Source organism: Sciurus vulgaris (genome assembly GCF_902686455.1).
Source record: "Sciurus vulgaris genome assembly, chromosome: 3".
NCBI lineage: Eukaryota > Metazoa > Chordata > Mammalia > Rodentia > Sciuridae > Sciurus > Sciurus vulgaris.
In genome coordinates, this window is record NC_136463.1 from 59,193,092 (window position 1) to 59,219,364 (window position 26,273).

The window sequence follows — 26,273 nt, forward strand, 5'->3', positions numbered from 1 at the left end:
TTCCATTCAATATTCTACTAGAGGACCTTGTCAGGAAAATTAAACAACAAAAGGAAATAAAAGATATCAACCAGATTGGAAAGGAAGAAGTAAAACTACTTCTATTTGACATGATCTTTTGTATAGAAAGCCCTAAGGAATCACCCCACCTCCACCAAAACAATAAAAAAACTGACATTGGGTTTAATAAGGTTACAGGATACAAAGTCAATATACAAAGATCAATTGTATTTCCATAAAGTTGCAATGAACAATCTGAAAAGGAAATTTAAAAAATAATTCCAGTTATAATGGAATTAAAAAAAGAATAAAATATTTAGAAATAAATTTAACAAAACAAGTACAAGACTCAAGCATTGAAAACTATAAAACCTCTTTGAAAAAATTAAGGAAGATCTAAATAAATGTGAAAATAATTCTGTTTGTGAATTAGAACTTATATTACAATGGCAATACTTTCCAAATTGATGTACAGATTCAACACAATCCCTATCAAAATTTCAGTTGACTTTTTTGCAGAAATTAACAAACTGGTCCTAAAATCCATATAGAAATTCAAGGAACAAAGAATAGTTAAAACAGTCTTATGAGGGCTGGGGAGATAGCTCAGTTGGTAGAGTGCTTGTCTTGCAAGCACAAGGCCCTGGGTTCAATCCCCAGCACACCCCCCCCCAAAAAAAAAAAAAAAAAAAAAACAGTCTTATGAAAGAAGAACAAAATTGGTGGACTCCCCCTTCCTGATTTCAAACTCATTGCAAGTGAACAGGAATCAAGACTAAGTGGCATATTGATATATATATATATATATATATATATATATATATAATATATATATAATATATATATAGAATAGATATATATAGAATATTATATATAGAATAGATATATATAGATATATAGACATATATATATATAGAATAGAATTAAGAGTCAGAAATAAACCCACATGTATATGATCAAGTGGTTTTGGACAATGATGCCAAAACAATTCAATGGGGGAAGGAATAGTCTTTTCAGCAAATGTTCCTGGAACAGCTGGTTAGCCATATGCAAAAAAAAAAAAAAAAAAAAAAAAAAGCAGTCAAACCCCTACTTCACATCGTGCACAGAAATAAACTCAGGGTAGATCAGGGATCTAAAGAAAAGGGCTATAAAACTCTTAGAAGAAAACAGGAGTAAATCTTCGGGATCTTGGATTAGGCAATTGTTTCTTAGATATCACCAAAAGCACAGAGAATAAGAGAAAAATAGATAAATTGGACTTCATCAAAAATTTTAAATGCTGTGCTTCAATATATATTAGCAGGTAAATGAAAAGACAATCCACGACACAGGAGGAAACATTTGAAAATAACATATCTAATAAGATTGTAGTGTTCAGAATATATAAAGAACACTTATGACTCAACAATAGAAAAACAAGTAACCCAATTTTATAATGAGCAAATAATTTGAACAGATATTTCTCCAAAGAAGATAAGCAAATGACCAATAAGCACATGCTCAACCTCATTCATCACTAGGGAAAAGAAAATTAAAACCACAATGAGATATCACTTTCCACCCACTAGGATGGTTATAATCAAAAAGACAGATAGTAACAAGTATTGGTGAGGATCTGAAGAAACTGGAATACTTTTACATTGCTGGTAGAAATGTACAGTGATGCAGTGATTCTTTGGAAAGAATCTGCAGTTCTTCAAAAAGTAAAGCAAAACTACCATGTTATACATCAATTCCACTCCTAGAAACATAGCCAAGAGAGCTGAGAAAATATTTTTTTAAAGATTGGTATATGACTACTTATAAGAATATTATTCATCAAAAACCAAAAAGTGGAAACAACTCAAATGTCCATCAACTGATAAATGGATAAACAAAATGTGGTATGCCCATACAATAGAATAATATTCAGCCACAAAAATTAAATGAAGTACTGATTCATGTTATAATGTAGGTGAATCTCAAAAATATGCAAAGGAAAACAAGTCAGACACAAAGGCCACATGATGTTTGAAGCCATTTTAATGAAATTTTAGCAACTAGAGGATGAAGAGAACGGAGAGTACTGCTAATGGGCATATGCTTTTTGTTTGTTTGTTTGTTTGTTTGTTCTTCAGGGTTTTTTTTTTTTTTTTTTTTTTTTTTTTTTTTTTTGAGGGTGATGAAAATGTTCCAGAACTAGAAAACAGTGATGGTTGCACAACTTCACGATATATACTTAAACTTCAGAATCGCACACTTTCAAAGACTGAACTTTATGATACATGACTTACGTCTCATTTTTTAAAAAAGAATTGGGCAAGATATATTTCACTTGGGCAGTGTTAATGACAGTTGTGTACTTCCTTAGAGAATTAGAATAGCTCCTGCTCAGTGCCAATGCCACTTGTGATCCTTGGCTAATTAATCCAGTCATAAGTGCATGATTTACTCTTACCGATCTCAAATTTACCAGAGAACTCCAAAACTTAATAGAACACGCAGAAAAAGACCTTAGAAAACATAAAATGAGCCCTTGGACTCCATGAATCAATATCAGGTTATCAACCAGAAGAACCAACCAGAGCATATGAAAATGAAAAGATGATTGTTCAAAATAATCCAAAAGAGTTAAGTAGCAGACTGAAAAACACAAAAAACAAAAAATAAAAGGAAATGGTCAAGCTGGTGTTTAGAGCCAAGAAAACTTCCAGAACTCAAAAAGGACCAAGAAATAAGAATTAGAAGGACAAGTTGATACCTGGTTAGAAAAATCCCAGCATCCGTCCAGTGAAACAACAAGGAAAGAAATATTAGAAGAAACAACAAAAAGAGAACTGCATACTGCATAGTAATGAAAGTGCAACCATGTGAGAGCATGACAACCAACAGCAACAAAAATCTCACTCAGAAATACTGTGGTCTCAGAAGACGAAGAGCAGAGATTGAGACGCTTCAAGGAGAGAGGGGGAGAAATAAAAGCAGATTACCCACAAAGGAATGAGAATCAGATTTATCTCGAACTTCTCACTGGTGACGCTCTATACAAGGAGGCTGTGGAGGGGTATCTGCAGAGACAGATGAGAACATGATTATGGACACAGTCTCAAACTCAAATGAGAAGGCACAGTCAGGCACAGTGACAGCATGCCTGTAACCCCAGCAGCTCTGGAGGCTGAGGCAGGAGATCACAAGTTCAAAGCCAACCTCAGCAAAAGTGAGGCACTGAGCAACTTGGTGAGACCCTATCTCTAAATAAAATACAAAAACGGGCTGGGGGACTGGATTTGTAGCTCAGTGATAGAGCACTTTCCTAGCACCTAAGAAGCACTAGGTTCTATCCTCAGCACCACATAAAAATAAATAAATAAAATGAAGGTATTGTGTCCATCTACAACTAAAAAAAGCTAAAAAACAAAAAAAAAAAAAAAAAAAGGAAAAAGAAGAAGGGTTGGGGATGCGGCTCAGTGGTTGAGTGTCCCTGAGTTCAATTTCCTATACCAAAAAAGAAAAAATGAAAAAAGAAAGAGGCACAATAATGACATGATTAGCAATACAAGGACCTGCAAAGTTACCAATCACAGTCCCTACCTCCCCACCTGGAGAGTGACTTGAGGAGATATTCCAGTGGAAAGAGGAAGTCAATGAAGAGGAAGGCATGCAATTTCAGAAGCAGCATTGAGAACTGTATACTAAAAAGGGTGCAGTTTATTGAAGGTAAATCATACCTCAGTGTATTTGACCAAAGAAGAATGAGGAAGAGGAGTGGGGAAGGGGAGAAAAGAAGTCATGGCCATAGCCACCATAAGGGGAACAAAAATTCCCCAAAAGAAAAAAATAAATATTAAAATCAAGTTGAAATAAGAATTGACAACCTGGAACCAAATGAACAGGGGGCAAAAAAGAATACCAAGGTCCCTTCCTACTCAGCAATAGAATATAAAATATTGACTTAGTTCAGACACTAATAGAAAATACTCATTTTTAAGTGTGTGTTAAATATGTAAATTTTTAGAAATACAAAAATAGGAATAAGAAACTTGATTGTATCAAAGACAAAAAAGGAAAGAAGAAAAACTGTATTGATTGGTATGTTCAATCTAATAGAAAGATTGGAACCCAATATATAGAGGCAAGATAACTTTTTTAAACCTCATATGGAATCTTCATTCACACACTCACATACACCAGTTTTAGACAAGAAAGAACTTCAAAAGAATAGCAATTACAGGTCACATTCTCCAGTTACAAAGAAGTAAAATTGAAAATTAACAAGAAAAAAAAAAAAAAAAAAACCCTGCTCACCAGGAGTCTTGTAAATGCTTTCTGAATAACTCTTAGGGTCAAAAGAAGGAAAAATGGAGGTTTGAACTACTTGGAGAGACCACAGTAGAGAGAGGGGGCTACTTATTTCAACCCTGTGGATATAGCCAAAATATTTGAAAACCAGGTTTTGTGGAAACTGAAGGTTACACAATTTTGGGGTCCCCTTTAAAGAAACAATTATCAAAATATCTTACCTTTGTAAATTTTATCAAAATTTAAAAACATTTTTTCTGGGACTCACCAAGGCCACAGCAGGGACTCATGCATGTGTAAATTAGAAAAAAGATAGATTAAAAACTCTTATCTCTAGAATTGAGAAAGTTATAAGCAACTTAAACCCAAAGAAAGTAGGAAAGAATTGTTTAAATAAAGGCTGCACTAATTTATATAAATTAAATGAAAAAGACAACCCAGAGTGATATAAAGTTAGTTTTAAAAAAGAAAAAACAAAGAGCTATTTCTCTGAAAGATCATCAAAACAGGTAAACCTTTGGCAAAACATATTAATAATGGGGAAAAGGTGGAGTCAAACAATGAGGGAAATGAGAAAAGACTTTCAGAGATAATTTTTCAGAGATAAACTTTCAGAGATAATTTTTTCAACTTTATAAAGGATATTTCTAGAACACTAGGGCAAGGGGCATACTTATTGGTAAAGCATTAGAACATTTCCATTATATCAATACAGATCAAACAAGAAAGCCTACCACCACTTCTGCTACCAGGTGTTAATCTGGAGATCCTATTCAATCTATGTATTTATGCTACACATTTATGTGGCATATTTTTATTGTGGACTGTGGTTTGGGCATTTAAGAATGGATCCCCCTCTTATGGTGACAGACATGAAATATGATAGGTAAAATTCTAAGATGCTTATGAATGCAATTTTTTTTTAAAATGAGTAAGTAGTGTAAATATTGGCAAGGATGCAACTGTTAAGACTTTTAAATGATATCACAGTCTCACTAGAAAACCCAAGGGAATCAACTAACAAACTATTAGAGCTAATAAGAAATCTCAGCAAAGTGGCAACATTTCAAATACTTAACAGACAAATAACTTGCATCCAGAATACTTAAAAAGACTTCCCAAAAGAAATATGAAAAGGATAAATAATCTGATAGACTATGGGCAAAAAATTATATTTAAGAAATAAAAAAAGAAAATAATGTAGGTAAACACATTTATGAAAAGAAGATCAATCTTATTAAAAAATCAAGTAAAGGTAAAATATAAGAAGATATTTTCACTAATAAATCAGAGAAAAATGTAAAGCTTAATACTATCAATTCTGTCAAGATTGTGGGGAAATGGCTAACCTAACCAGAGATGGTGTGTAAAATATAAATTTGCAGTCTTGTCATTGTTTATTGTCTTTTTCTTTTCCTTTTTTGGAACGAAGGATTTAACTCAGGGGCACTTAACCACTGAGGCTCATCCCCAGCCCTTTGTTTGCGTTTTTCATTTAGAGACTGGATCTAATTGAGTTTCTTAGGCCTTACTAAGGTGCTGAGACTGGCTTGGAATTCCCAATCCTCCTGCCTCAGCCTCCCAAGCCACTAGGATTACAGGCGTGTGCCACCGCGCCCAGCTCAATGTTTATTTTCTAACCTATACAGCATTCTTTTAATACTGAAAAATTTCAATGTCTTACCACTACAGGATGGTTCAATAAATTGTTTGTAGAGAACACAATAACACAGGTAAAAAGAATGAGTGAATCTATGTATACTCATATGAAAGACTCACTAAGACCTACTGTTAAATTTTTTTTTAAGTAAGCTGCAACATTAATTTCTAATCTGATCTACCTCCAGAATGATGCCTTCCATTTTCATAAACTCTGCAATGAGGTCTGAAATTGAAGGAATAGCAAAGCAAGACTTTGGTTTTATTTGTATTCCTTGATTTTTTTCCCAAAAAATAATGTATTCAAGAAATAAGGTGAATATTTGTACACTAATGTTCATAGCAGTATTAGTCACAATAGATTAAAAAATGGAAACAACCCAGATGTCCATTGACAGAAGAATGGATAAACACAATGTGCTATACACAATGGAAAATTATTCAGCCACAAAATGAAATGAGGTACTGACACATGCTACAACATGGATGAATCTTGAAAACATTATACTAAGTGAAATAAGCCAGACACAAAAGGATGACTCCAGTATGATCACGTTTATACAAGATACCGAGAGAAGTAAAATTCATAGAGATAGAAAGTAGAACAGTGGTTATCAGGGGCTGGGGCGGCATAGTGTTTAATGAGTACAGGGTCAGTTTGAGATAATGGCGACGTTCTAGAGATGGTGGTAATGACCATACAGCAATGCGACTTCATGTCACTGAAATACACACTTCAAAGGGTTTAAATGTATATTTCGTTACATGTGTTTACCACAATCAAAAAATGTTAAGTAAAAGTAGTAGGTGCACTGAGCTGATGCTAGAGGGTTCCTCCCTATTAAAATACATATGTGCTGGGCAATATATCACCAAAAAGTGTCAATATATAACCAAGCTTAAAATAAAGAATGTACACTATGCCAGACCAAGTCACAGAGGAACAGCACTGAGAGAGGAAAAGAGAAGCTGGGATGGATGAGACACACCCAGGATCCTTCCTTCCAGTGCATGGAGGCTCTGGGCCTAATGGCTGAGAACAAAATTTGACTTCAGCTTGGGGATGATGAGGAGCTAAAGTGGAGCCCCTTTAAAGTAGGGATCCTTGAAGGGCTGCTCCATCCATAAATTTCTTTGAGGCAGCAGCAAAAAATCATTCACAGAGAATGAGAAAGAAAAAAGTCACTCATGAGTAATTAACACCCTAAGCCTGTGCCACATATGGGTGTAAGGTCTAAATTTATACCACCCATGTAGAGTGGAAACCCTAGGCTATAAATTTAGCATATAAAATATTCAAAATGAGTGAAATACTCAAGTCCAGCAGAAAGAAACACAAGACCAGTCTCTATGAGGACATTTGCACACCAAGGCATACAGAATCCCACAGAAAAGGGAATGACCAAGATGAGTACACAATAAAAAATGAAGAAACAAGACCCACGACACATGCTTATGCATGTTCACATGCACTCCCCAGAATCAGCACCCCCCAAGAACTGGAACTATTAGGGCTGGGGGTGTAGTTCAGTGGCAGAAGATCTGTCCAACATGCACAAGGCCTTGGGTTCAAACCCTAGCACCGAAAAAAAAAAGGCGGGGAGGAGGTGGCAGGAAGAACTGGAGTCATTAGAACAGTCAGAAAATGCCTATGTGACATATGACTTACATGATTAAGGAGAGAAAAGATGGAACACAAAACACTATTCAGGTTTCAGAGGAAGAAGATCAGTTCCATTTGGAATTTGCAGAGCATCAGGAGTCTTGAGGCCATTCAGATAGGATTCTACAAAAAAATAGGAGACTGGAGCCCAGGAGAGAGTTCTCAGCTGGAGGTAGACTTGGAGTCATCCTGGAGGAAAACTGAGGCACCCATGAAGGAAATGTGACTGGCCGAAGCATCAACCATGAGAGGTGGTCCCTGGGTGACCCCCATTTTTAAGGGCAGGAAACTCGAAGGAGGCAGGAGCATCAGCTCTATTTATATCACCAGTTTTGATTGCAGCCCTTTCTAGCAAGTGTTCTCACAACGTCCTCTCCCCAAAGTACTCCCCAGAGCCTGCCTCTCCCAGCCCTTGACTTGGCTTGCCCCATTGCAGAGTCATCCATCACTCTGCTGCAGGCTCCTACAGAATGACAATGCCACCCTGCTTGTTCTTACTTCCCTGACATCTAGTACAGAGTTAAGCCCCTGTCGTGGTTCCATAAAAGATCACTGAAATGAAAGGAATTAATGTGTGTTCTATTGTGTCATGGGAATTCTCATTATGAATCCACAGGGGAATGGCCTCAGAAGGAGCTGGAATTCTGGATAGTTTGCTCTTCCTCATCCCCTCTTCCTTCCCACCCTCCTCATTCTTTTCTGGGAGGATGCAGCATCATCTTTCAGACACCAAAAAGCGCGATCCTAATTCAATCATGGATCAGCACCATGAAGCATTCGTGAGGGCTGTACTCATGCAAGATGGTTCATTCTTCTTCCCCTCCTTCATATTTATGATTATTTGTTATTGGGTGCACTTTGCAGGTATTATCTCATTTAATTTCCACAACTTTTTTTAGTACCCCATTTTGCAGATGAATTAACCAAGGTTCAGAGAGGTAATGTGACTTTCCCTGTTCACAGAACCACAGAGTAGTAGAGTTGAAGCTCAAACCCAGACTCCTCACACCCCAAACTTGCAGTCACTGCATCTCCTGTGAACCTCCCCTTCTACTTCCTTCTCTCTGACCCTTCCCAGCCCTCCCAGCTCACTCGGCCTCTCCATCACCCCCTCCTGAGCTCACACTGTGTCTGAGTCATACATTTCTTGCTAGACAAGTGAGGGTGGGAGTGAGGATGTGATGGCTAGATGACTGTTGAGTATAAATCTGGGTTTGTCTTTTTGTGACCACCAAGCATGGTCACGGACCAGAACCTGGTGTCCATGGTACCCTCGATGCTTCTTCTGCAGTTCTTGGACCCATCTGCAAATATGTGACTGTAAAGACTAGAAGGGAAACTCTGAACTGGGGATCAGGAACCTAGCAGGACCTTAGGCAAGACACAGCCCCTCCCAGGTTCTTAATTGTAAAATAGGACAATCATTCCAGGCTCACCCTTTGGCACAGGGAGGGCCTTGAACCAATGAGGCAGGGATGGGGGAGATGAGAAAAGGAGTAGACAGCTCTTGAGAATGGCAAGATGGCCATTCTTTGGCGATTATCAAGAACACAAGCAACAATAGGTGTTGGAGAGGATGTGGGGAAAAAGGTACACTCATACATTGCTGGTGGGCTTGCAAATTAGTGCAGCCACTCTGGAAAGCAGTATGGAGATTCCTCAGAAAGCTTGGAATGGAACCACCATTTGACCCAGCTATCCCACTCCTTGGCCTATACCCAAAGGACTTAAAATCAGCATACTACAGGGATACAGCCACATCAATGTTCATAGCTTCTCAATTCACTATAGCCAGACTGTGGAACCAACCTAGATGCCCTTCAGTTGATGAATGGATAAAGAAACTGTGGCATATATATACAATGGAATATTATTCCGCCATGAAGAATGACAAAATTATGGCATTTGCAGGCAAATGGATGAAATTGGAGGATATCATGCTAAGTGAGATAAGCCAATCTCAAAAAACTAAAGGACAAATGATCTCGCTGATAAGCGGATAAGGACATATAAGGGGGGGTAGGAGGGGTTAGCGTTAGGGTTAGGGTTAGGTTTAGGGTTAGGGATAAGGAGGGTGGTAAGAATGGAGGAAGGAAGGACTGTGTAGAGGGAAAAGAGGGGTGGGAGGGGTGAGGGGGAAGGGAAAAAAATAACAGAATGAATCAAACAATATTGCCCTATGTAAATTTATGATTTTTAATTAAAATAAGTAAATAATTAGAAAAAAAAAAAAAGATGGCCATTCTTGTGAGCTGGGCCAGAACTATCTCACCAGACACCTCTTAATCCAATGGCCTTGCTCACTTAGTAACTCTGGCCCAGACCATGACTGTGCAATAACAGGGCCAAGAAAGGAAGAAGAGAAAATAAATACCATGATTTGAATATGGTTTGTCCCCCAAGGATCATGTGCTGGTAGTGTGGCCTCCAATGTAACAGCATTGAAAGGGGGTGGGACCTTTAAGAGGTAAAACCAGTTGGGCAGTGATTGGGTCATGGCTACCCTAGTGAAGGAATTAATGTGGCCTCATAGAGTGGATCAGTTACCACAAGAGCAAGTTGTTTTAAAATGGACAAATAAATTTCTCTTCTTTATATGTTACTTAATATCGGGTATTCTGTTATATCAGCACAAAAGGGATTAAGACATTGAGAAAGAAGAAAGTCAGATGAAGAGCAGGTAGTGGAAGTGATGGAAAAAGCTGGCCTGAGGATCACAGGCCCAAAGGTCAGCACCCTACATCCTGAGTGGGATCCTAGCCCTGGCTCTCCTACTCGCTTCAAGACAATATTAGTCAAATACAGTCCTCAACTGACAATCTCTGAGCCTCAGTTTCCCCACACATAAGCTCAGATTTTTTATCTCTTCAGCTACATCCTCCACTTGACTCTCACAGCCTGGTCCCCTCACCTCATTGTCAGGAGCCCTTCCTTGATCTGCTCTCCTGTCTCCTAAAGTCCTACCTCTCCTTCAGGGTCAGAAACCCTCAGCTAAAGCCTGAGCCTTATGTCTTGACTTGCACCATGTCACATCAGGAGGCAGGGGCCTTAGATGAATCACCTGTGGTCCCTTCCACCAAGCACTTATCCAGGTAGATGCTCATGAGACATTCTATTAGTAATGAAAAATGGACAAATGGATAGACAGATGGATGCCTAAAAGGATAAACTTGCTTTGTCTGTTTATCCAGCTCCTGGTCAAAAATTCCCTTCATAAAAATCCTCCTACACGAATCCCCATCCATACACTTCTTTAGAAACTCAGCCAAAGGAAGACCCAGCCTTCATTGCCATCCTCCTCCCCTGAGACCTTGTCTCCTGTCCTTGCTCAAAGGCTCCTCAGGTGGCAACCTCCTTATATAGTATATTCTAACCCTGAAGGCCTCACAGTGCCAGGAGCATGGACCCAGCACCTGCCCTTAACCACCCATGTTCCTGAGTGGTCATTCTATAGACAAAGAAAGCTCAGTTGCAATATCCTGGAGTTGTTTTCCTGAAGAAAAGAAAAAAAAAAAAAAAAAAGAAAGGAAGGAAGGAAGGAAGAAAGACAAACCACAAGAGAGTTCCTACATGTGACAGAATTCGAGAACACTTTAAGGAACAGTTCTCTGAAAGATGACTCTTCATAGAAGACCTGAATCTCAACCCCAATCAGTATCCCTGTCCTACTCTGCAACACACACGTGCATTCACTGACCATGCGAAAGACTCTCACCTTGATGTTCGTCCAGTTTCCCCATGGTCTCCATCTGCTCTACCAGGTCATTTGAATTCCACTGGCTCATTCCAATGAGGATGGCATTTTTCCCCTCGGTCATCTCCTCTGTGGAAAGAAGCAGAGATAGGTATGAGCAGGCATGGCTATCTATAGGTGGCCCTAACTAGATCAGAGTTTAGGGAACAGGGGCTTATGTCCGAGGGGGTTATTATTTCATCCATGAATTGAGGTAGTCTTCACCTATTGAATGTGTCTGTAGTTGTAGACGGGAATGAGACATTCAGGAATTTGTCATTGTAAACAGGTATGTTGCTGTTCCCTACTGGACATCCACAGGGCACAGCATAAGAAAGTAAACAAGAAAACAGTTGTGAGAAAAGTTGAAAACCCATAGAAGGCTCAACTCCTGGCACTGAGAGTAGTATTTCTTGAAAGGCAGAAAGTTTGTCACTTTCCAGCAGTTTTTCTTTGGGAATGTCATTTGTCTTTTCTGAGCCTCAGTTTTCCTATAAGTAAAATGGGACAGGTCACCAGCTTATCGAGTTCTTGTAAGGATTAAATAAGATAATGGGTGTAAAGATCTTGGTGCATAGGAGGTGTTCTGAGATGAGAGCAAGGTGGTATTTTGTCAAATGAGAAGTAACCCACCAGCAGGATACGAGTGAATCAGGGTTTGAGGGGGACAGGAGAAGCTCTGGAGTGAAGGGAGAGCAGAAACATCCTGGTTCTAAGCAAGTCTAAGTCTATATGGAACCCTTAGCCCCAATCTGGACTTTGTGAACCTTCCAATGCTTCCATTCTCCCATTTCTCTCCTCAGACCCATCTCTATCCCTGATCTTTCCCTGTCTGAACTTAATGATAACTCTGGGAGGAAGCAGTGGGGCTGAATCCCCCAACCACACTGAACACAGCCCCTCCCACTGCACACATGGTACAGTCCCTTTCCTAAAGAGAGATTTCCTCAAGAACAGATCCATAGGAAAGGGTGTTCTCCAAAGATGCAGGCCTTCCTCGAGGAAAGATTTGTACCCTCCTTCAAAGAACAGACATCAAAGGCTGTTGAGGAGAATTCCCAAACTCATTATAGTTAAGAATAAAGGGATGCTAGGAGAGGAGGTTCAAGCCTGTAATCTCAGTGACTCAGGAGACTGAAGCAGGAGGATCACAAGTTCAAGACCAGCCTCAGCAACTTAGTGAAGCCCTAAGAAATTTAGTGAGACCCTGTCTCAAAATACAATATAAAAAGGACTGGGTATATGGCTCAGTGGTTAAGCACCCCTGGATTAAATCCCTGGTACCAAAAATAAATAAATAAATAAATAAATAAATAAATAAATAAAGGCTGGGATGTAGCTCAGTGGTAGAGTACCCCTGACTTCAATCACCAGTATTACAGGAAGAATAAGAAGGAGGAGGAGGAGGAGGAATGGAGGGGAGGTATGGGGAAGGGGAGGGAGAGGAGGAGGGAGAAGGAGAGGGAAAATAGAGGGTCCAGCAGACAGAACCAATATGGTGGAACTGAAGCACTGGGAGCTGTCCAGTGTTCTGAACCACTCTAGAGTTCAGTAATCCAGATCTCATTTCTGGCTGGTACACCTCCTCCTGCCTTGTTTTATTTATTTGACTGATTTACCAACTTTTATAAAATCCTTACTACACATTGAAATTGATATGAGTGATTTCCAAATACTAACTCAATCTCACAGAAACACTAAAAAGGAACAATTATTATTATCTTTATTTAATAGACAAGGAAACAGGCACAGAGGAGTTGAGTAATTCTTGCCCAAGGTCACTGGTTAAAGCAAGGATTCCAGCTCAGATATGCTATTTCAAGAGTCCTGAAATCCTGACCTCCTGGGAGCCTGCCCTAGACATCATGTATTGACTGCCCAACACCAACCAAGCACTACATGTACACTCAAAAGTATCCTGAGTCTGATGTGCTCCATCTGGGGGCTGGTATACACCTACAAGCAGCATATGCACTTGGGGCGAGCTCTGATCAGGTTCCAGAGCAGACTCTGAGACCCATGAGCTTTGTGCTTTTGCTTGCTTCCTTCTGACACTCTTCTGTTTTTCTTATCCCTTAAATGGCAATAACAACTATATCTCTCCCTTTCTAGCAAGCTGTCATGGGGACCAAAATTACAATAAATTTTGAAAAAGTACACAAGCCAAAATGTTGTACATAAATATAAGATGGTATTATTCTTGGGGAAGCAGAATAGTAATATAGTTAAAAGCTCAGTTCTGGTGTGAGATTGATCCTAGATCCACCATTTGCCAGTTATGTGACCTTAGACAAATCATTTCCACATGCTAAGCCTTAGTTTCCTCATCTACAAAATGGTATCAGAGGTGTGCCTACATCATAGGACTGCCGTGAGGATTCAATGAGATGGGACAGACAATGTGTTCAAAAAGTGGTGAGCACACTGGAAGAGCTCAGAGGTAATATGATATATGATACCGCTGTCACATCACCACCATTGCCACCAGCATGTGGTGTTGGACCACAATGCTCAGTCTTAATTCCAGTCACACCATCGTCTCTCCCTATGGTATTATGCCCCTGCTCCAGAGCAGGGTAGCCAGCCTGTAACCCAACTAAAATTCTCTGTCTCCTGACTCAGTTACCCAACAAGAAACTATTCAGTTTTTATTCCAACATCCTTTCTACAGCGAATGGACTCTTGAGCATCTACTGTGCACCCTGTGAGATATGACCTCCATCCTGCAGGAAGCTAGTCATGTTAAGGACATAATAATAAATAACTCAGACATAATAAGATGAGATGACCCAGCTCCAGGTCTAGCTCAGCACATACTAGCCCCGTGTTGTCTACAATGCTATAAGTCCTCTCCCAGAGATGAATGCAAAGCCATCAGAACACTGTGGGGTCTGGCAGGGCTGTGGAGCATGGAATGTGTCTACTTCCCTATGGCCCTGGCCTCCTTCCTGTCTCTTCCTCATTCTGTGTATGATCCAGCTCCATCTCTCCCTCTTCTGTGTGGTCTTCTATTAAATCTCTTTCTCCCACAAACTCAGCATGATTCTCTCCTGCCTTTCCTTCCTCAGATCTGATCTCTTTGGATCCCTTCCCATGGGTCTCCATCTCTCCTGGTTTTTGCATTTGTCTTTGTCTCTCTTGGGTCGCCTATGCTCTATGCCACATCTGTCCCCCTTTCTGGACAACCTCTCTCTGCTCCCTTCATCTCAGTATCTGTCCCTTTCTCCTCCCTCTGGGTCTTTCATTTTCTCTGGGTAGATAAGCCTCTTTCTTAATCTCCCTCACTGTCTTTGACTGGGTCAGTGTCTCTCTTAACTCTCTGCTTCCTTCTGTGTGTGTGTGTGTGTGTGTGTGTGTGTGTGTGTATGTGTGTGTGTGTGTGTGTGTGTGTCCCTCTTTCCCTCTTGCTTCTTCTCCTTTCTGCAATCTCACATCTTCCCTGGCTTTCTCCCTCTCTCTACTCCTCCACTCCATCCCTGTCTCTCTAGCTGTTCCAAGACCCATCCTTCTAATATGCTTTCTTTCCCACCTCTCTCTCCCCCACTGGGCCTCTCACCTGCATTCAGCCTTCAGATCTTTACTCTGAAAACAATGGGCTTTTCCCCTGAGTGGTGGTGACAACACACACACACACACACACGCACGCACGCACGCACGCACGCACACAGAGAGAGAGAGAGAGAAAAAGAGAAGCAGCAACCAGAATGGCTCCTTTTGGAGTCATTCAGGCAAAGGGTTCCGCATGGCTCAGCTCTGAGCCTTGTTCTACTTTCCTTCTTGCCATGCTGCCTCCCCACAGGACACACTAAGGCCACAGAGGGCACATCTGGATACTGTCCTGGTTACAGACTTTGCCTTTTGTCTTCTGATGACTGCTCCCTTCATTCTAATTATCTCATAGTGACCTCTGGGTATGGATGTGGTTTCAGCATCTATGTCATCCTCCCCGCCATGAGCTCCAGCCCCTGCCCAGACTAAGCTGCAGGCTGAGCATCACCTACTCTCACCATAATTCTGGCTTTGGCCTCAGCCTGACTCTGTCCCTTGCCAAAGCCTGCATGTGTCCTTTAAGCACCACCTCCAATGCTATTGGAAAAGCCTTCCTGCCCACCTGGGGGCCTTCGTTTCTACAGGATTTATAGAACTTAGGAAGAATCCTCATCCTAGGCAAGGTAGCCTTCGCATCTAGCTCATGGAGCCCAGGGCTTGTTCACCTCTTCCAGATGACCCATCAATACCATTTATTATCAGACCCACAACAACAATCTGTCCAAGGACCTAGACGTATATGCCCAGAGGCCCCTGGGTTACAAGATTGCTCACCTTTCTGGGCCAGTGGGGCATACCTATAATCCCAGCAGCTCTGGAGTCTGAGACAGGAGGAGAGCAAGCTCAAGACCAGCCTCAGTAACTCACCGAGGCCTTAAGCAACTTAGTGAGACCCTGTGTCAGAACAAAAAGGCTGAGGATATAGTACAGTGGTAAAGCACCCCTGGGTTAAATCTCTAGTACAACAACAACAAAAAAGATTGCCCATCTTCACTTTGCACCATAACAACACCCTACCCACAGTCATGGCCACCACTCTCTCTTCATCACATGGTGGCAGCTGCCATTCAGCCCATCCCCAGAAACCGTTGGAACTGGCACCACGGCATTCTCTTCTCCACTTCCTCTCCCACAGTGGAGGAAAGGCAGGGAGGGCAGGGTGATTGGTTTCTGTGACGGCTTATTTGTTTTTTAGGTGGGGGCAGTAACCGAGGATTGAACTCAGTAGCACTCAACCACTGAGCAGCATCCCCGGTCCTGTTTCATATTTTATTGAGAGACAGGGTCTCACTGAGTTGCTTAGTCCCTTACTTTTGCTGAGGCTGACTTTGAACTTGAGATTCTCCTGCCTCAGTTTCCTGAGCTGCTGGGATTACAGGTATGCGCCACCACACCTGGCTTGTGATGGCTCCTTTGCTTAGAAATAATCACCCTGCTTCCCACAGTGACTTCCTTCCTCTCTACCCAAGAGACAACCCATTCTACACCTACTGTTTTCCAGAGGAGGAGTCAAGACTCGTATGAGATCAGACAGAGGCTATCATGGCACTACTGTGACGAAGAAATAACTACTTTTTCTACTCCCCTCTTTTGTCCACTTGAAACCCACCCCAGGAAGCTGTGTGATCATAACAAAAGCCCCATTTGGGAGGAGAAGACCAGGACTGTGCCCCTCATTCTCTAAGAGAACCAACTTGGTTAGAGTCTTTGTCTGTAAAATGGGATTATTTATCCCTATACCACCTTCCTCTCCTGGTTGCTATGGGAAACCAGAAAGTTAGAGCCATGAGACTATGCCACCAGCATCCAGCTTCTCAGGCCCCAGTCTCCTTCTTGACAGGAAAGGGGAGAATCAGCCAGCACAGAGCACTAAGAGCAAGAAAACAGAAGAGACAGGAGACAGGGGTAAAAGCAGAAGTTTCCCAACCTGGAGAATTCCCCTATCCTACTGAAGGAGGGAGTCTCATGCTTTGCTCTCGGTCGAGCTATCCAGATATACCCTGAAAATAAACCGAACTCTACTACCACCACCACCACCCTCCCCTATTGCTCACCCTGCGATCTTTCTTGTGTATGTTCATGGAGGAAAAGTTGCTATTTAGATGATTATGAGGAAAACCAAATTGAGGGAATGGGCCTGGGTGTTATGGCCAACAGAGCTTTGCAAGGCCATTTGGGTGCCCCATGAAGTGTTTAGAGCTGCAAAGAGCCTTCAAGGTGAAGTCTGGCATCTTTGTTTTTCAGACACATCACTGTTTAACTGGTCCATGGTCAAAAAGAACCTCACAGATAAGGCCAGGCCAAGAATTCAGATCTTCTGCTGCTAGTTCAGTGAACTTCCCCTAAGACTATCTTCTAACAGTCAAGTTCTTGGTAATAGCTTTTGTTTATACCTAGATCTTTGATGACTTTAGGACTCTAATTGGAGTGGTCTCTATACCTCAGTAGAAGATTATAGTTAAGGATGCACCTGATCTTTTCTAGAGGAAGATATACATTTGCTATAGAAGCAGACCACACCATGACCCATGCTTGACATATCCAATCATACCCCACATAAATTCATCAAGTACCATGGTGGCTGCTTGCATCACATCCAACTTTGCACCCTTTTAGGGATGGAGACTCCAAAGGACATTTTCATTTCCTCTTGGACAGGATACCTATGAATCTGAGATGTCTATCCTTCTATCCTTGGCCTACTAAGTTGCTCTTATTCATGGTTTCCAGCCAAGATAACTGTCACTCGGCAGTCTTCATCATGCACAATGAGGACCTCAGTTACTCAAGGTCCAGATACAATTCCCTTTGGCAGGTCCATCTTGTATAATAGATTCTGACTTATGAGTATGTGCCCTCTTCCAGGACAGGGACAGAGGAATCTGGCCAGCCTGAGCATGGGCAGAAAAGCACATCTTCAAAATGCTGACTTCCTTCCACAAACAGACTGTCCCTCCACACAATGAACCAGCAGCACTAAGCAGGCTCCTCCTTGCTCACCACCCCAGCCTTCCTGGTATCTCCCAAAGATGCTGTAAAAGCTCTCTGCTGCACCAAACACCCTTCCCCCAGATCCTCAAGTGGCTCAGTTCTTGTTATTCAGCTCTCTATTCAGGGCCAGATCCAATGGGAACCTCCCTCAGTCACCCAATTACTCTGTCACACCCTTTATGTTATATGGGGGAGAGGATTTCATTTTTAACAGCCTTATGGAGATATAATGACAATAAACTGCGCACATTTAAAATGCACAATTTCGTAAGTTCTGACATATGTAAATACCTGTGAAAACATCACTCCAATCAAGAGAGCAAACGTGTACCTATCATCCCCAGTTTTCTCCCATCTTTTCTATCCCTTCTCACTACTTCCCACCCTAGGGGACCACTGACCTGTTCCTGTCACTACAGATTAGCTGGCACTTCCTAGAGTTTTATATCAATGGATCACACATTGTGTGTGCTCTGTTTCAGTCTGACTTATTTCACTTTGTGTGATTATTTTGAGATTTGTCCATATTGCTGCCTAGATCAGTTCATTCCTTCTTATTGTACTACTGTTTGTTTATTCACTCAGTCACTTACGTACACTCATTTTTGTTTGGGAGCTAGAGTAAATAAAGCTGCTGGGAATGTTCATGGACATACACTCTTTTTCTGGAGTAAATGCCTAACAGTGGAAGGATTGCTAGCTAAGTATGATCAATTTTTTAATTAACTGTAATCTACTTTCCAAAATGGTTGTACTATTGTATATTCCCACCAGAAAAATTGGAAAGACCCAATTCTTCCACTTCCTTGTCAGTCATTTTAATTAACAATTTTAACAGGTATATGTGAGACCTTTGCAGTTTTGATTTGTATTTCCCTAATAATTAATGACATTGAGCATTTTTTCTTTTTTCTTTTGATGCTGGGGATGGAACTCTGGGGCATTTCATCACTGAGCAACATGGCCTGCCCTTTTTATTTTTTAAGACCCAGTCTCCCTTTGTTGCTTAGGACCTCACCAAGATACTGAGGCTGGCCTCGAATTTGCAATCCTCCTGCCTCTGCCACTGGGATGGAAGGAAGTAATGAGATGAAGGAGGTAATAAGACAAAGGGAGGGAAGTGAAAGAGGGGCCACCAAGACGAGATAAGTGTGGGAAGAGGCCAATTTCACCACACAAAGAAGAGTGACATCAGGGAAGGGGTGGACAGAGACTGCTGAGGGAAGCTGAAGGAGACAGTAGCCAGCAAGGAGGGGAGCAGGAAGGATCCACAGCTGCTCTCAAGGAAAGCAGGTGAGCAGGGCCCAGGACAGAGCTGACCCATGTGCCACCCACAGACGCCTGCCTCCTGCAGCAAACCATTGTCAGCTGGGAACACAGAGCCCTGATGAACCACAAGAAATCTTTTAAACCAAAGTCTTCAAAATATTGAAATTATTGTTGTCACACTGTGGTTAGTTGCTATAGAGAAAATCAGCCCCAGCAGCCACTCCAATCAGGCACCAATGAGGGACAGAAAATAAGACCCCAAATGGGTCAGTATAGGGTTGGCATGGTGGGTGTAGGGGATCTGCCCAGAGCCAAGAATAGGGGAGGTTTGAGTAGGGGCAGCTCCCTGTCTCCCAACCATGCTTCCCTGAAAATCACCTGAACGGGTTATTCCCCACACTGAAAGTCACAGCACAGAGCTGATAGGGAGACTGAGGCCCAGCCTGGGATCATGGAACAAATGGATAGCATGGCTATCAAATGTACTGCTCTGGGTTCAGATGTCTTCTCAGTCATGGTTTTCTTGTCTTTCAAGATTCTGTTTGCCAGGCATTTTAAAACTGGCTGCATTTCAGAATAAGTCAACACCCTAAACATGGTGATTTCTCAGAATGGGGCCAAGCAGGCTGAGTGGGAGCTAGGGGCCCTTTGGGGCTGGGGAGCAGGCCATCAGTTCTTCTATCCCTTCCCATCCAACCCAAGGAGCATGATTCAGGGTGTTCTCTTCTAAATTCCAGACTGACTCACCTCCTACTGCACCCACACCCCTGGTTTTGCTCACACTGGTCTCTGGCTGAAATGCCTGTCCCACTTGCTGTAGCTTTCTCCAGTGCTTACAACACTTCTTGTTCTTCCATCCCAGCTTAGAACTCACTGTGTCTGTGTGCTGGCTCTGTCAGGAGGCACAGTCGATTTCCTCACCCACCACCCATTGTTTCTCCCCTGAACACGGCAATGGTCTAACACTCTGGCTCTTTTCCCATCTATGAGGCTCATCTTCAAAGGACCTGTTGCGGCCATTGGCACCACAGCCCCTGCAGCCTTTTCCCCCTTGCTCATCACTGCCCTTCCACTCAGGCCTTCCTTCAGAGCCTGCAATGTTCCCTAGTCTTTCCTACTCCAGGGCCACCACACCTGCTATCTTCTCTGTCTGCAAGAGTCTTTCATCGGCTCCTCACCTAGCCACCTCCTACTCCTCGGCTCTGCAGAAAGGCTGTCCTGCCCACACTAACTCAGAGGCCCTCCTCTCATCCTCTCATAACACCTGCCACTGTTCTCCTGATGGCAGCATTCCCCATGAGGGACTGCATTTTCCTTTTGTGTCACTGGTGTCTGCTTTTCGTGCTAGTCTAATGCAGGCCATGCCCACTGGACACCACAGTCTCCAGGGCACTGGCCCAGCTCCTGGCACACATTAGGGACTCAGCAAACATTTCAAAGAGTTGTGTGACTCAGGGTTCTCACAGACTGGGCAAGTACAGAGTGTGGAGATGTTGTCTGGGTGGGAAGGGATATACTAAATCCCAGCAGGGATCCTTTCTTGGGTTTCTAGAAAGATCAAACAGTCAATAGTGTGAGGATAGAGTTCACTCACCTCTAGCATCAAAGAATTCATCATCTGAGCTCTCCACTGAGTCGTTGAGAACATTCCGAAGGTGCCAGGGGGCACCGCCGCCCGGGGAAGGGCCACCTGCCAAGGGGAATGCACATGTTAGCTGAGCCTGAGACTGTGTCCCGGTGTGAGGGAGGCAGACCTGAGCACCCCCAGATTATGAGTCAGTCTATCCTGCAAATCTGTGCCCTTTCCCTCTACAGCCTCAGACCACACAGAGCATTCTCACTGCCCTGCTTTCATTCAAGCCTCCAATAAACCTCTATGGGAAAGCTCCATAGGGCAGGAATTGAGTGGACACAGTTTGCATAGATAAAAATTGAGGCAGGAGAAAGTTAAGAAACTCAGCCAAGGCTATCCAGTGTATCCATCAGCACAAGATAAATTGAGCTGTGTTGACAAAGTAGGTGCTTAAAACAACAATGGTTTCTTTTCCTTTCATATGTAGGTTGGAAAGAGGCTGTATTCATCGTGATCACTTAAAGGGACCACCACCTCATGATGTCACCATCTCAAAATGAAACTTCAAAGTCTGCCAAAGCATGGGAGAAGAACACAGAAAATCACACCTGATCTTAAACTTCTTAAACTTTTGCCCAGAAATGACAAGCTTCTGCTCATTCTTCATTGGCCAAAGAAGTCACACTGTCATGCTCAACTTCAAGAGGGTGGAGGAGGGGAGAACCAGACATCTTGATGACCACTAGAGAAGTCCACCACACACAGCATGTGTAGGCCAGGCGAGGACTGAGCTCCAGAACCAAGAGAAAGAGGACCCGAATTTCTCTTTGAACTCTGCCACTAACAACCTGCAAGGCCATTCCCTTTCCATCTGCAGTCTTAGTTTCCCCCTCTATAAAATCATGACCACAACCATTTCCTAGCTGACAGGATCAGAAATATTATGTGTTCAGTGCCTGGATCTCAGGAAGCTCAGCAGTGGCAGCTACTATTATTCATATCTACAGAGACCAGGATATGGAGTTGAGGGGTCCTCCAAATAGACAGGAGCAAGGATGCACAGAGGACCTGAACTCTGCCCCAACCCACCACCTACCCTGGGACCAAGGGGAGAGAGGCCAGGCACAGAGCTGGGGCCAGGAGCCCCCTCCCCATTCTCTGTGTATTCTCTACTAGGTATTTTTGGACTCACATGGGACCAACATATGTATGAACCCCTCTGCATGCCCCCCCCAGATGCATGGAATATTGGGCATTACAAATGGATTAAAATCTGATTGTAAATGGTGGGCACACACCTGTAATCCCAATGGCTCAGGAGGCTGAGGCAGGAGGATCACAAGTTCAAAGCCAGCCTCAGGAACTTAGCAAGGCCCTAAACAACTCAGTGAGACCCTGTGTCTAAATGAAATATAAAAAAGGGCTGAGATGTGACTCAGTGGTTAAGTGGGTTCAAACCCCAACACCAAAAAAAAAAAAAAAATCCAATTGTAAAAATTAAAACCATGGAAGTGTTAAAAGAAAGCAACCTGGTAATTTTCCTGAGGTACTCAAAAATGAAGGTATATACTTGATTGTCTCAGTGTTCCAGTAATAGTACAGAAGAAATCAGAAATCTCAGAGTCCATCCATGGGGGATAAGCTATGTATATTCATGTATAACCATATAAGGGGATCCCTTGCAACTGTTAAAAGAATGAAGTAGCTCAAGGTATTTGGTGTGGAAGGATGCCCATGGAGTATGATTAGGAGAAAAAGAATAAGGAAGTCCCAGAACACTGTGGGTTTTTTTTTTTTTTTATCTCATTTAAAAACACACATTACACAATTGCACCTGCATATTGAGGAATATGCAGCATATTGGTTAAGAGCTTAGGCTCTGAGGTTTAAAATGCCTACATTCAAGCTCAGGCCTCACCTCTTAGAAACAGTGTGATGTCAAGTGAGGAATCTCACCTCTCTGTGCCTCAGCTTCCTCATCTATGATGTAGGGATAGCCCATATCTGCCTTATGAGCTTGTTACAGGGATTAAACAAAAATGCTCAGCACAACAGCTAGCATGTAACAAGCATTAACAAAGCAAATATACAAATAAACATATGAATACATTAAAATGTCTAAAAGGGCACATGTCAAAATGTCACTAAAAGCCAGGTACAGTGGCACATGCCTGTAATCCCAGTGGCTCGGGAGGCTGAGGCAGGAGGATCAAGAGTTCAAAGCCAGCCTCAGTAATTTAGTGAGGCCCTAAACAACTCAGCGAGACCCTGTCTCTAAATAAAATATAGAAAAGGATTGGGAATTTGGCTCAGTGGTTAAGTGCCCCTGATTCAGTCCCCAGTACTAAAAAAAAAAAAAAGAAGAAGAAGAAGAAGAAAAAAAAAGTCACTAAAGATTATCTCTACAGAGAAACTTGATAAGAAGAGTCAGAGGAAAACCAATTTTAACCCTGCACATATAATTTTATATGACCATCAATTTTATAAATTTACCTTATGTTAATAGTTCTAAGATGCACATTTTTCACACATCTTTGAAATTTGGACATTGTGACTTAAAAGAATGGCATATAGTTATTTAATTGGCATTGTTTATTCTTTCTCAGAGGTATATAAAATAATGGTGCATCTTGGAATCAATTGTATTTTCAGTGAAAAATAGTAAAACCACCATGCATGCAGGGTTCATCTTTCCTGGGGCTTAGGCTCTGATCACCAGGCACATATACCCTGTCCCCACAGAGCCTCAGGTGCTTGTATCATCAATGCCCCTCTCTTGGTTTCCCCACCTGTACAATGAGAAACCTGACACAGACTGTCCCTTGAAACTCTTTAACTCTGACTGATGTTTGGGGAGTCCATCTGGCACACAGTAGATGTCAATAAAAAAGTGAAAGGCAGACAGCCTGCCCAACCAAGGTCAAGTTGTGCCTATAACAGTCTTTGGAGAGCCTGCTACAGCCCCAAGTCACAACACTCAGCTCTGAGCCTACATCCCAGAGCATAAGCAGCTCCTAGAGAGAGACAACAGCACAGATGACCCAGGAACACAGCCCTCGTGACTATTGCTCCTGCCCTGCCCACCACAAACTCCAGACTCCCAGACACACACCTAGCTTACTTAGGCTTTGTGGTTTGGAACCAAGTAAGAAGAACATTCTGAGACACAGAAAGGATAAGGCCACAGGGAGCACTGATGTATGTTAGCTGCAAAGTTGGGTCTCCCCACACTTCCCAGAGGCCTCTTGAAGCTTCTGATCTCACCACCAGTGTGAGCAGCATGATAGATGGGTTCAACAATTTCCCACCCTTGGGCCCTGGATCTACCACTATCCAGATGCAGATGTACCATAACTGTCTTTTTAACATGAATCTGGGTCTGTTTGCTTGTGCAATAAGACAAGAAAAAGAAATTAAAAGTGTATAGATTAGAAAAAAGCAAAATTTTCTTCTCATGCTTGTCTACATAGAAAACTGTAGGAGCCACCCCCTCTCTCCAGGTCTATCTACCCACCACCTCAGGTCCAGCATGGTCTCTTAGGTTTTTTCCTGGGCTGGGTCTCCCTGGCATGGGAGAGGCCAGAGATCCTGGCTCAGATCATTGGCTCCTTCTGCCCTCCTTCCCCATCTCAGTTCTGGCTCCCAGGGCCATGAATAGGCAGACTGGCAGACAGACGGATGGACAGGAGCCTTCTATAAGTGCTCTGCCCTATCCCAGGGATCCCATCCCAGGACAGCCAAATTTTGATCACTGAGGGTCAAATCCCCACCTAAAGGGTGCCACTACCCTGTGCCTCAGAGCCTTGTCAGAAGGAAGAGACATTTTGCAAAGATAAAAGCCCTGGCACAGCAAAAAGAGGAACAGAGGCATTGGAGACTCTTCCTGGACCAGACCTTGAGCCAGATGGTGCCCAGGAGGAAAGAGTGGGGGACATAGCTGAGCTAGAACAGTCCCTGCCCTTGGGAGTGGCATCCCCAGGGTCACAGCCCTGCACTGCACAGAGCACAGGAGAGCAGAGCAGCAGGGCAGCCTGGCCCTAGTACCAAATTCCACACAGGCCATGTCTGTTATGGCAGGCCCTCAGCAGGTGTGAACCACACCTCCCAGAGGTAGGGACTCTGCAGGTCGGAGAACCTGGAGGCCTTCCTGGGGGAAGGGGTGCCTCAAAGGAGGAGATGGGCAGCTTGCCAGGCTGAAGCAGGGCAAGAGAGAGAGGGAGACATGGGCCACAGCCCATGGAGTATTTCTAGGGGAAGCTGGATCTAGAACTTTCTGTATAAGACTAAGGAGCCCAGTGTGTAAGGGCAAGGGAGGGTACATGGATGATTTCTGGGAACCACGGCTCTGGGGAAACTCAAAGAACACATACAATTTCCAGACCCCAATGGAGAAGCAAGTTCCTCTGAGCATGGCCCCAGGAGTGCATAGTGCTGGGTCTGCAGGTACGCCTACTGACCTGCTGGTCCACAGGCCCATGACTGTGACCCCTGCTTCAGCTCCAGGCTAAGCTCTGCCTGAGGCTGTATCTGAAGCCCCATCCTGGTGCTGCATTTGAGCAATCTGTGCTACAGAAGACGAAGGGGACAGGAAGGAGGCAAGGGTATAGATTCAGGGTTGCTGGGCACTTTCTCTCTCTCTCTCTCTCTCTCTCTCACACACACACACACACATACACATATTGAAATAGCAAGTTTTACAAGCATGCATCTGGGTCTAACTCCTGGCAATAGAGTCGATGCATCTGAAATGAGGAGGTCCCAGGGCTCCCCAAGGGCAATTAGAGTCCCGTGCACAAGTGCACAAGCAGGGCCCAGAGCACACACATTTAGAATCACACTTCACTGCTCCTCACTTCTGCCTGAAGGCCCCAGGGGTCCAGAGGCAGCAAGCAGAGTGTGGATTTTCGTAGAGCCTGTGGGAGGCTCCAGACATTCAGGCAACTCACCTCTCACTGAGCTTCTCCTCCACGGATCCCACCTTCCTCCTCCCTCAAGGGAAGCACTGCCCCATTCTTACTGGCCTAATTCCAATCCCACCTCTGAAGTTTACCAATCAATTAGTGGTTTTAGTAAACAACACTAAATCACTCTGTGCCTCAGTTTGCCCCTCTGTAAAGTGGGGATAATAACCATACTACACCAGATTGCCATGAGGGCTAAATGAACGAATATTTGAAAGGGTTTAGCCTAGTGCCTGGTACTCCATCAGTGCTATAAAAGGATTGATTAAATAATAAATCGTGATTATTTGAGAACATTTCTTTGGTTCATTCATACGTGAGAATTTTCCAAGGACAGGCCCCTCTCCTTCCTTTTGGGACTCTAGGATGAACCCCTTCCTCTCCCTTATCCATATGCATGGAGAAGATCCCTCCCTCCTTCCTCCCACTGCAACTCCTGTGGGGCTCTTACCTGTCCCCCAAATCTTGAACTATGTAAGCCTAGGACCTGCGCTCTCTCTGCCTCTTCTCCCACCAGTCTGGGCCCCAGCAACAAGCTGCCCCTGGGCAGTCTTCCACCTTTCTCTTCTTCCTCTCCAGGCCTTTGTTCCCTCC

General features: G+C 43.0%; 1 protein-coding gene across 1 annotated transcript in view; it reads right to left on the reverse strand.

The window, feature by feature from the left end:
• Nucleotides 1–26,273, reverse strand: part of PITPNM3 (PITPNM family member 3) — a 93,682-nt gene that overhangs the window by 58,384 nt on the left and 9,025 nt on the right. The window contains 2 exon segments of the mRNA XM_079135336.1: nucleotides 11,319–11,426; nucleotides 20,740–20,835. Coding sequence (XP_078991462.1) covers nucleotides 11,319–11,426; nucleotides 20,740–20,835 — 204 coding nt within the window.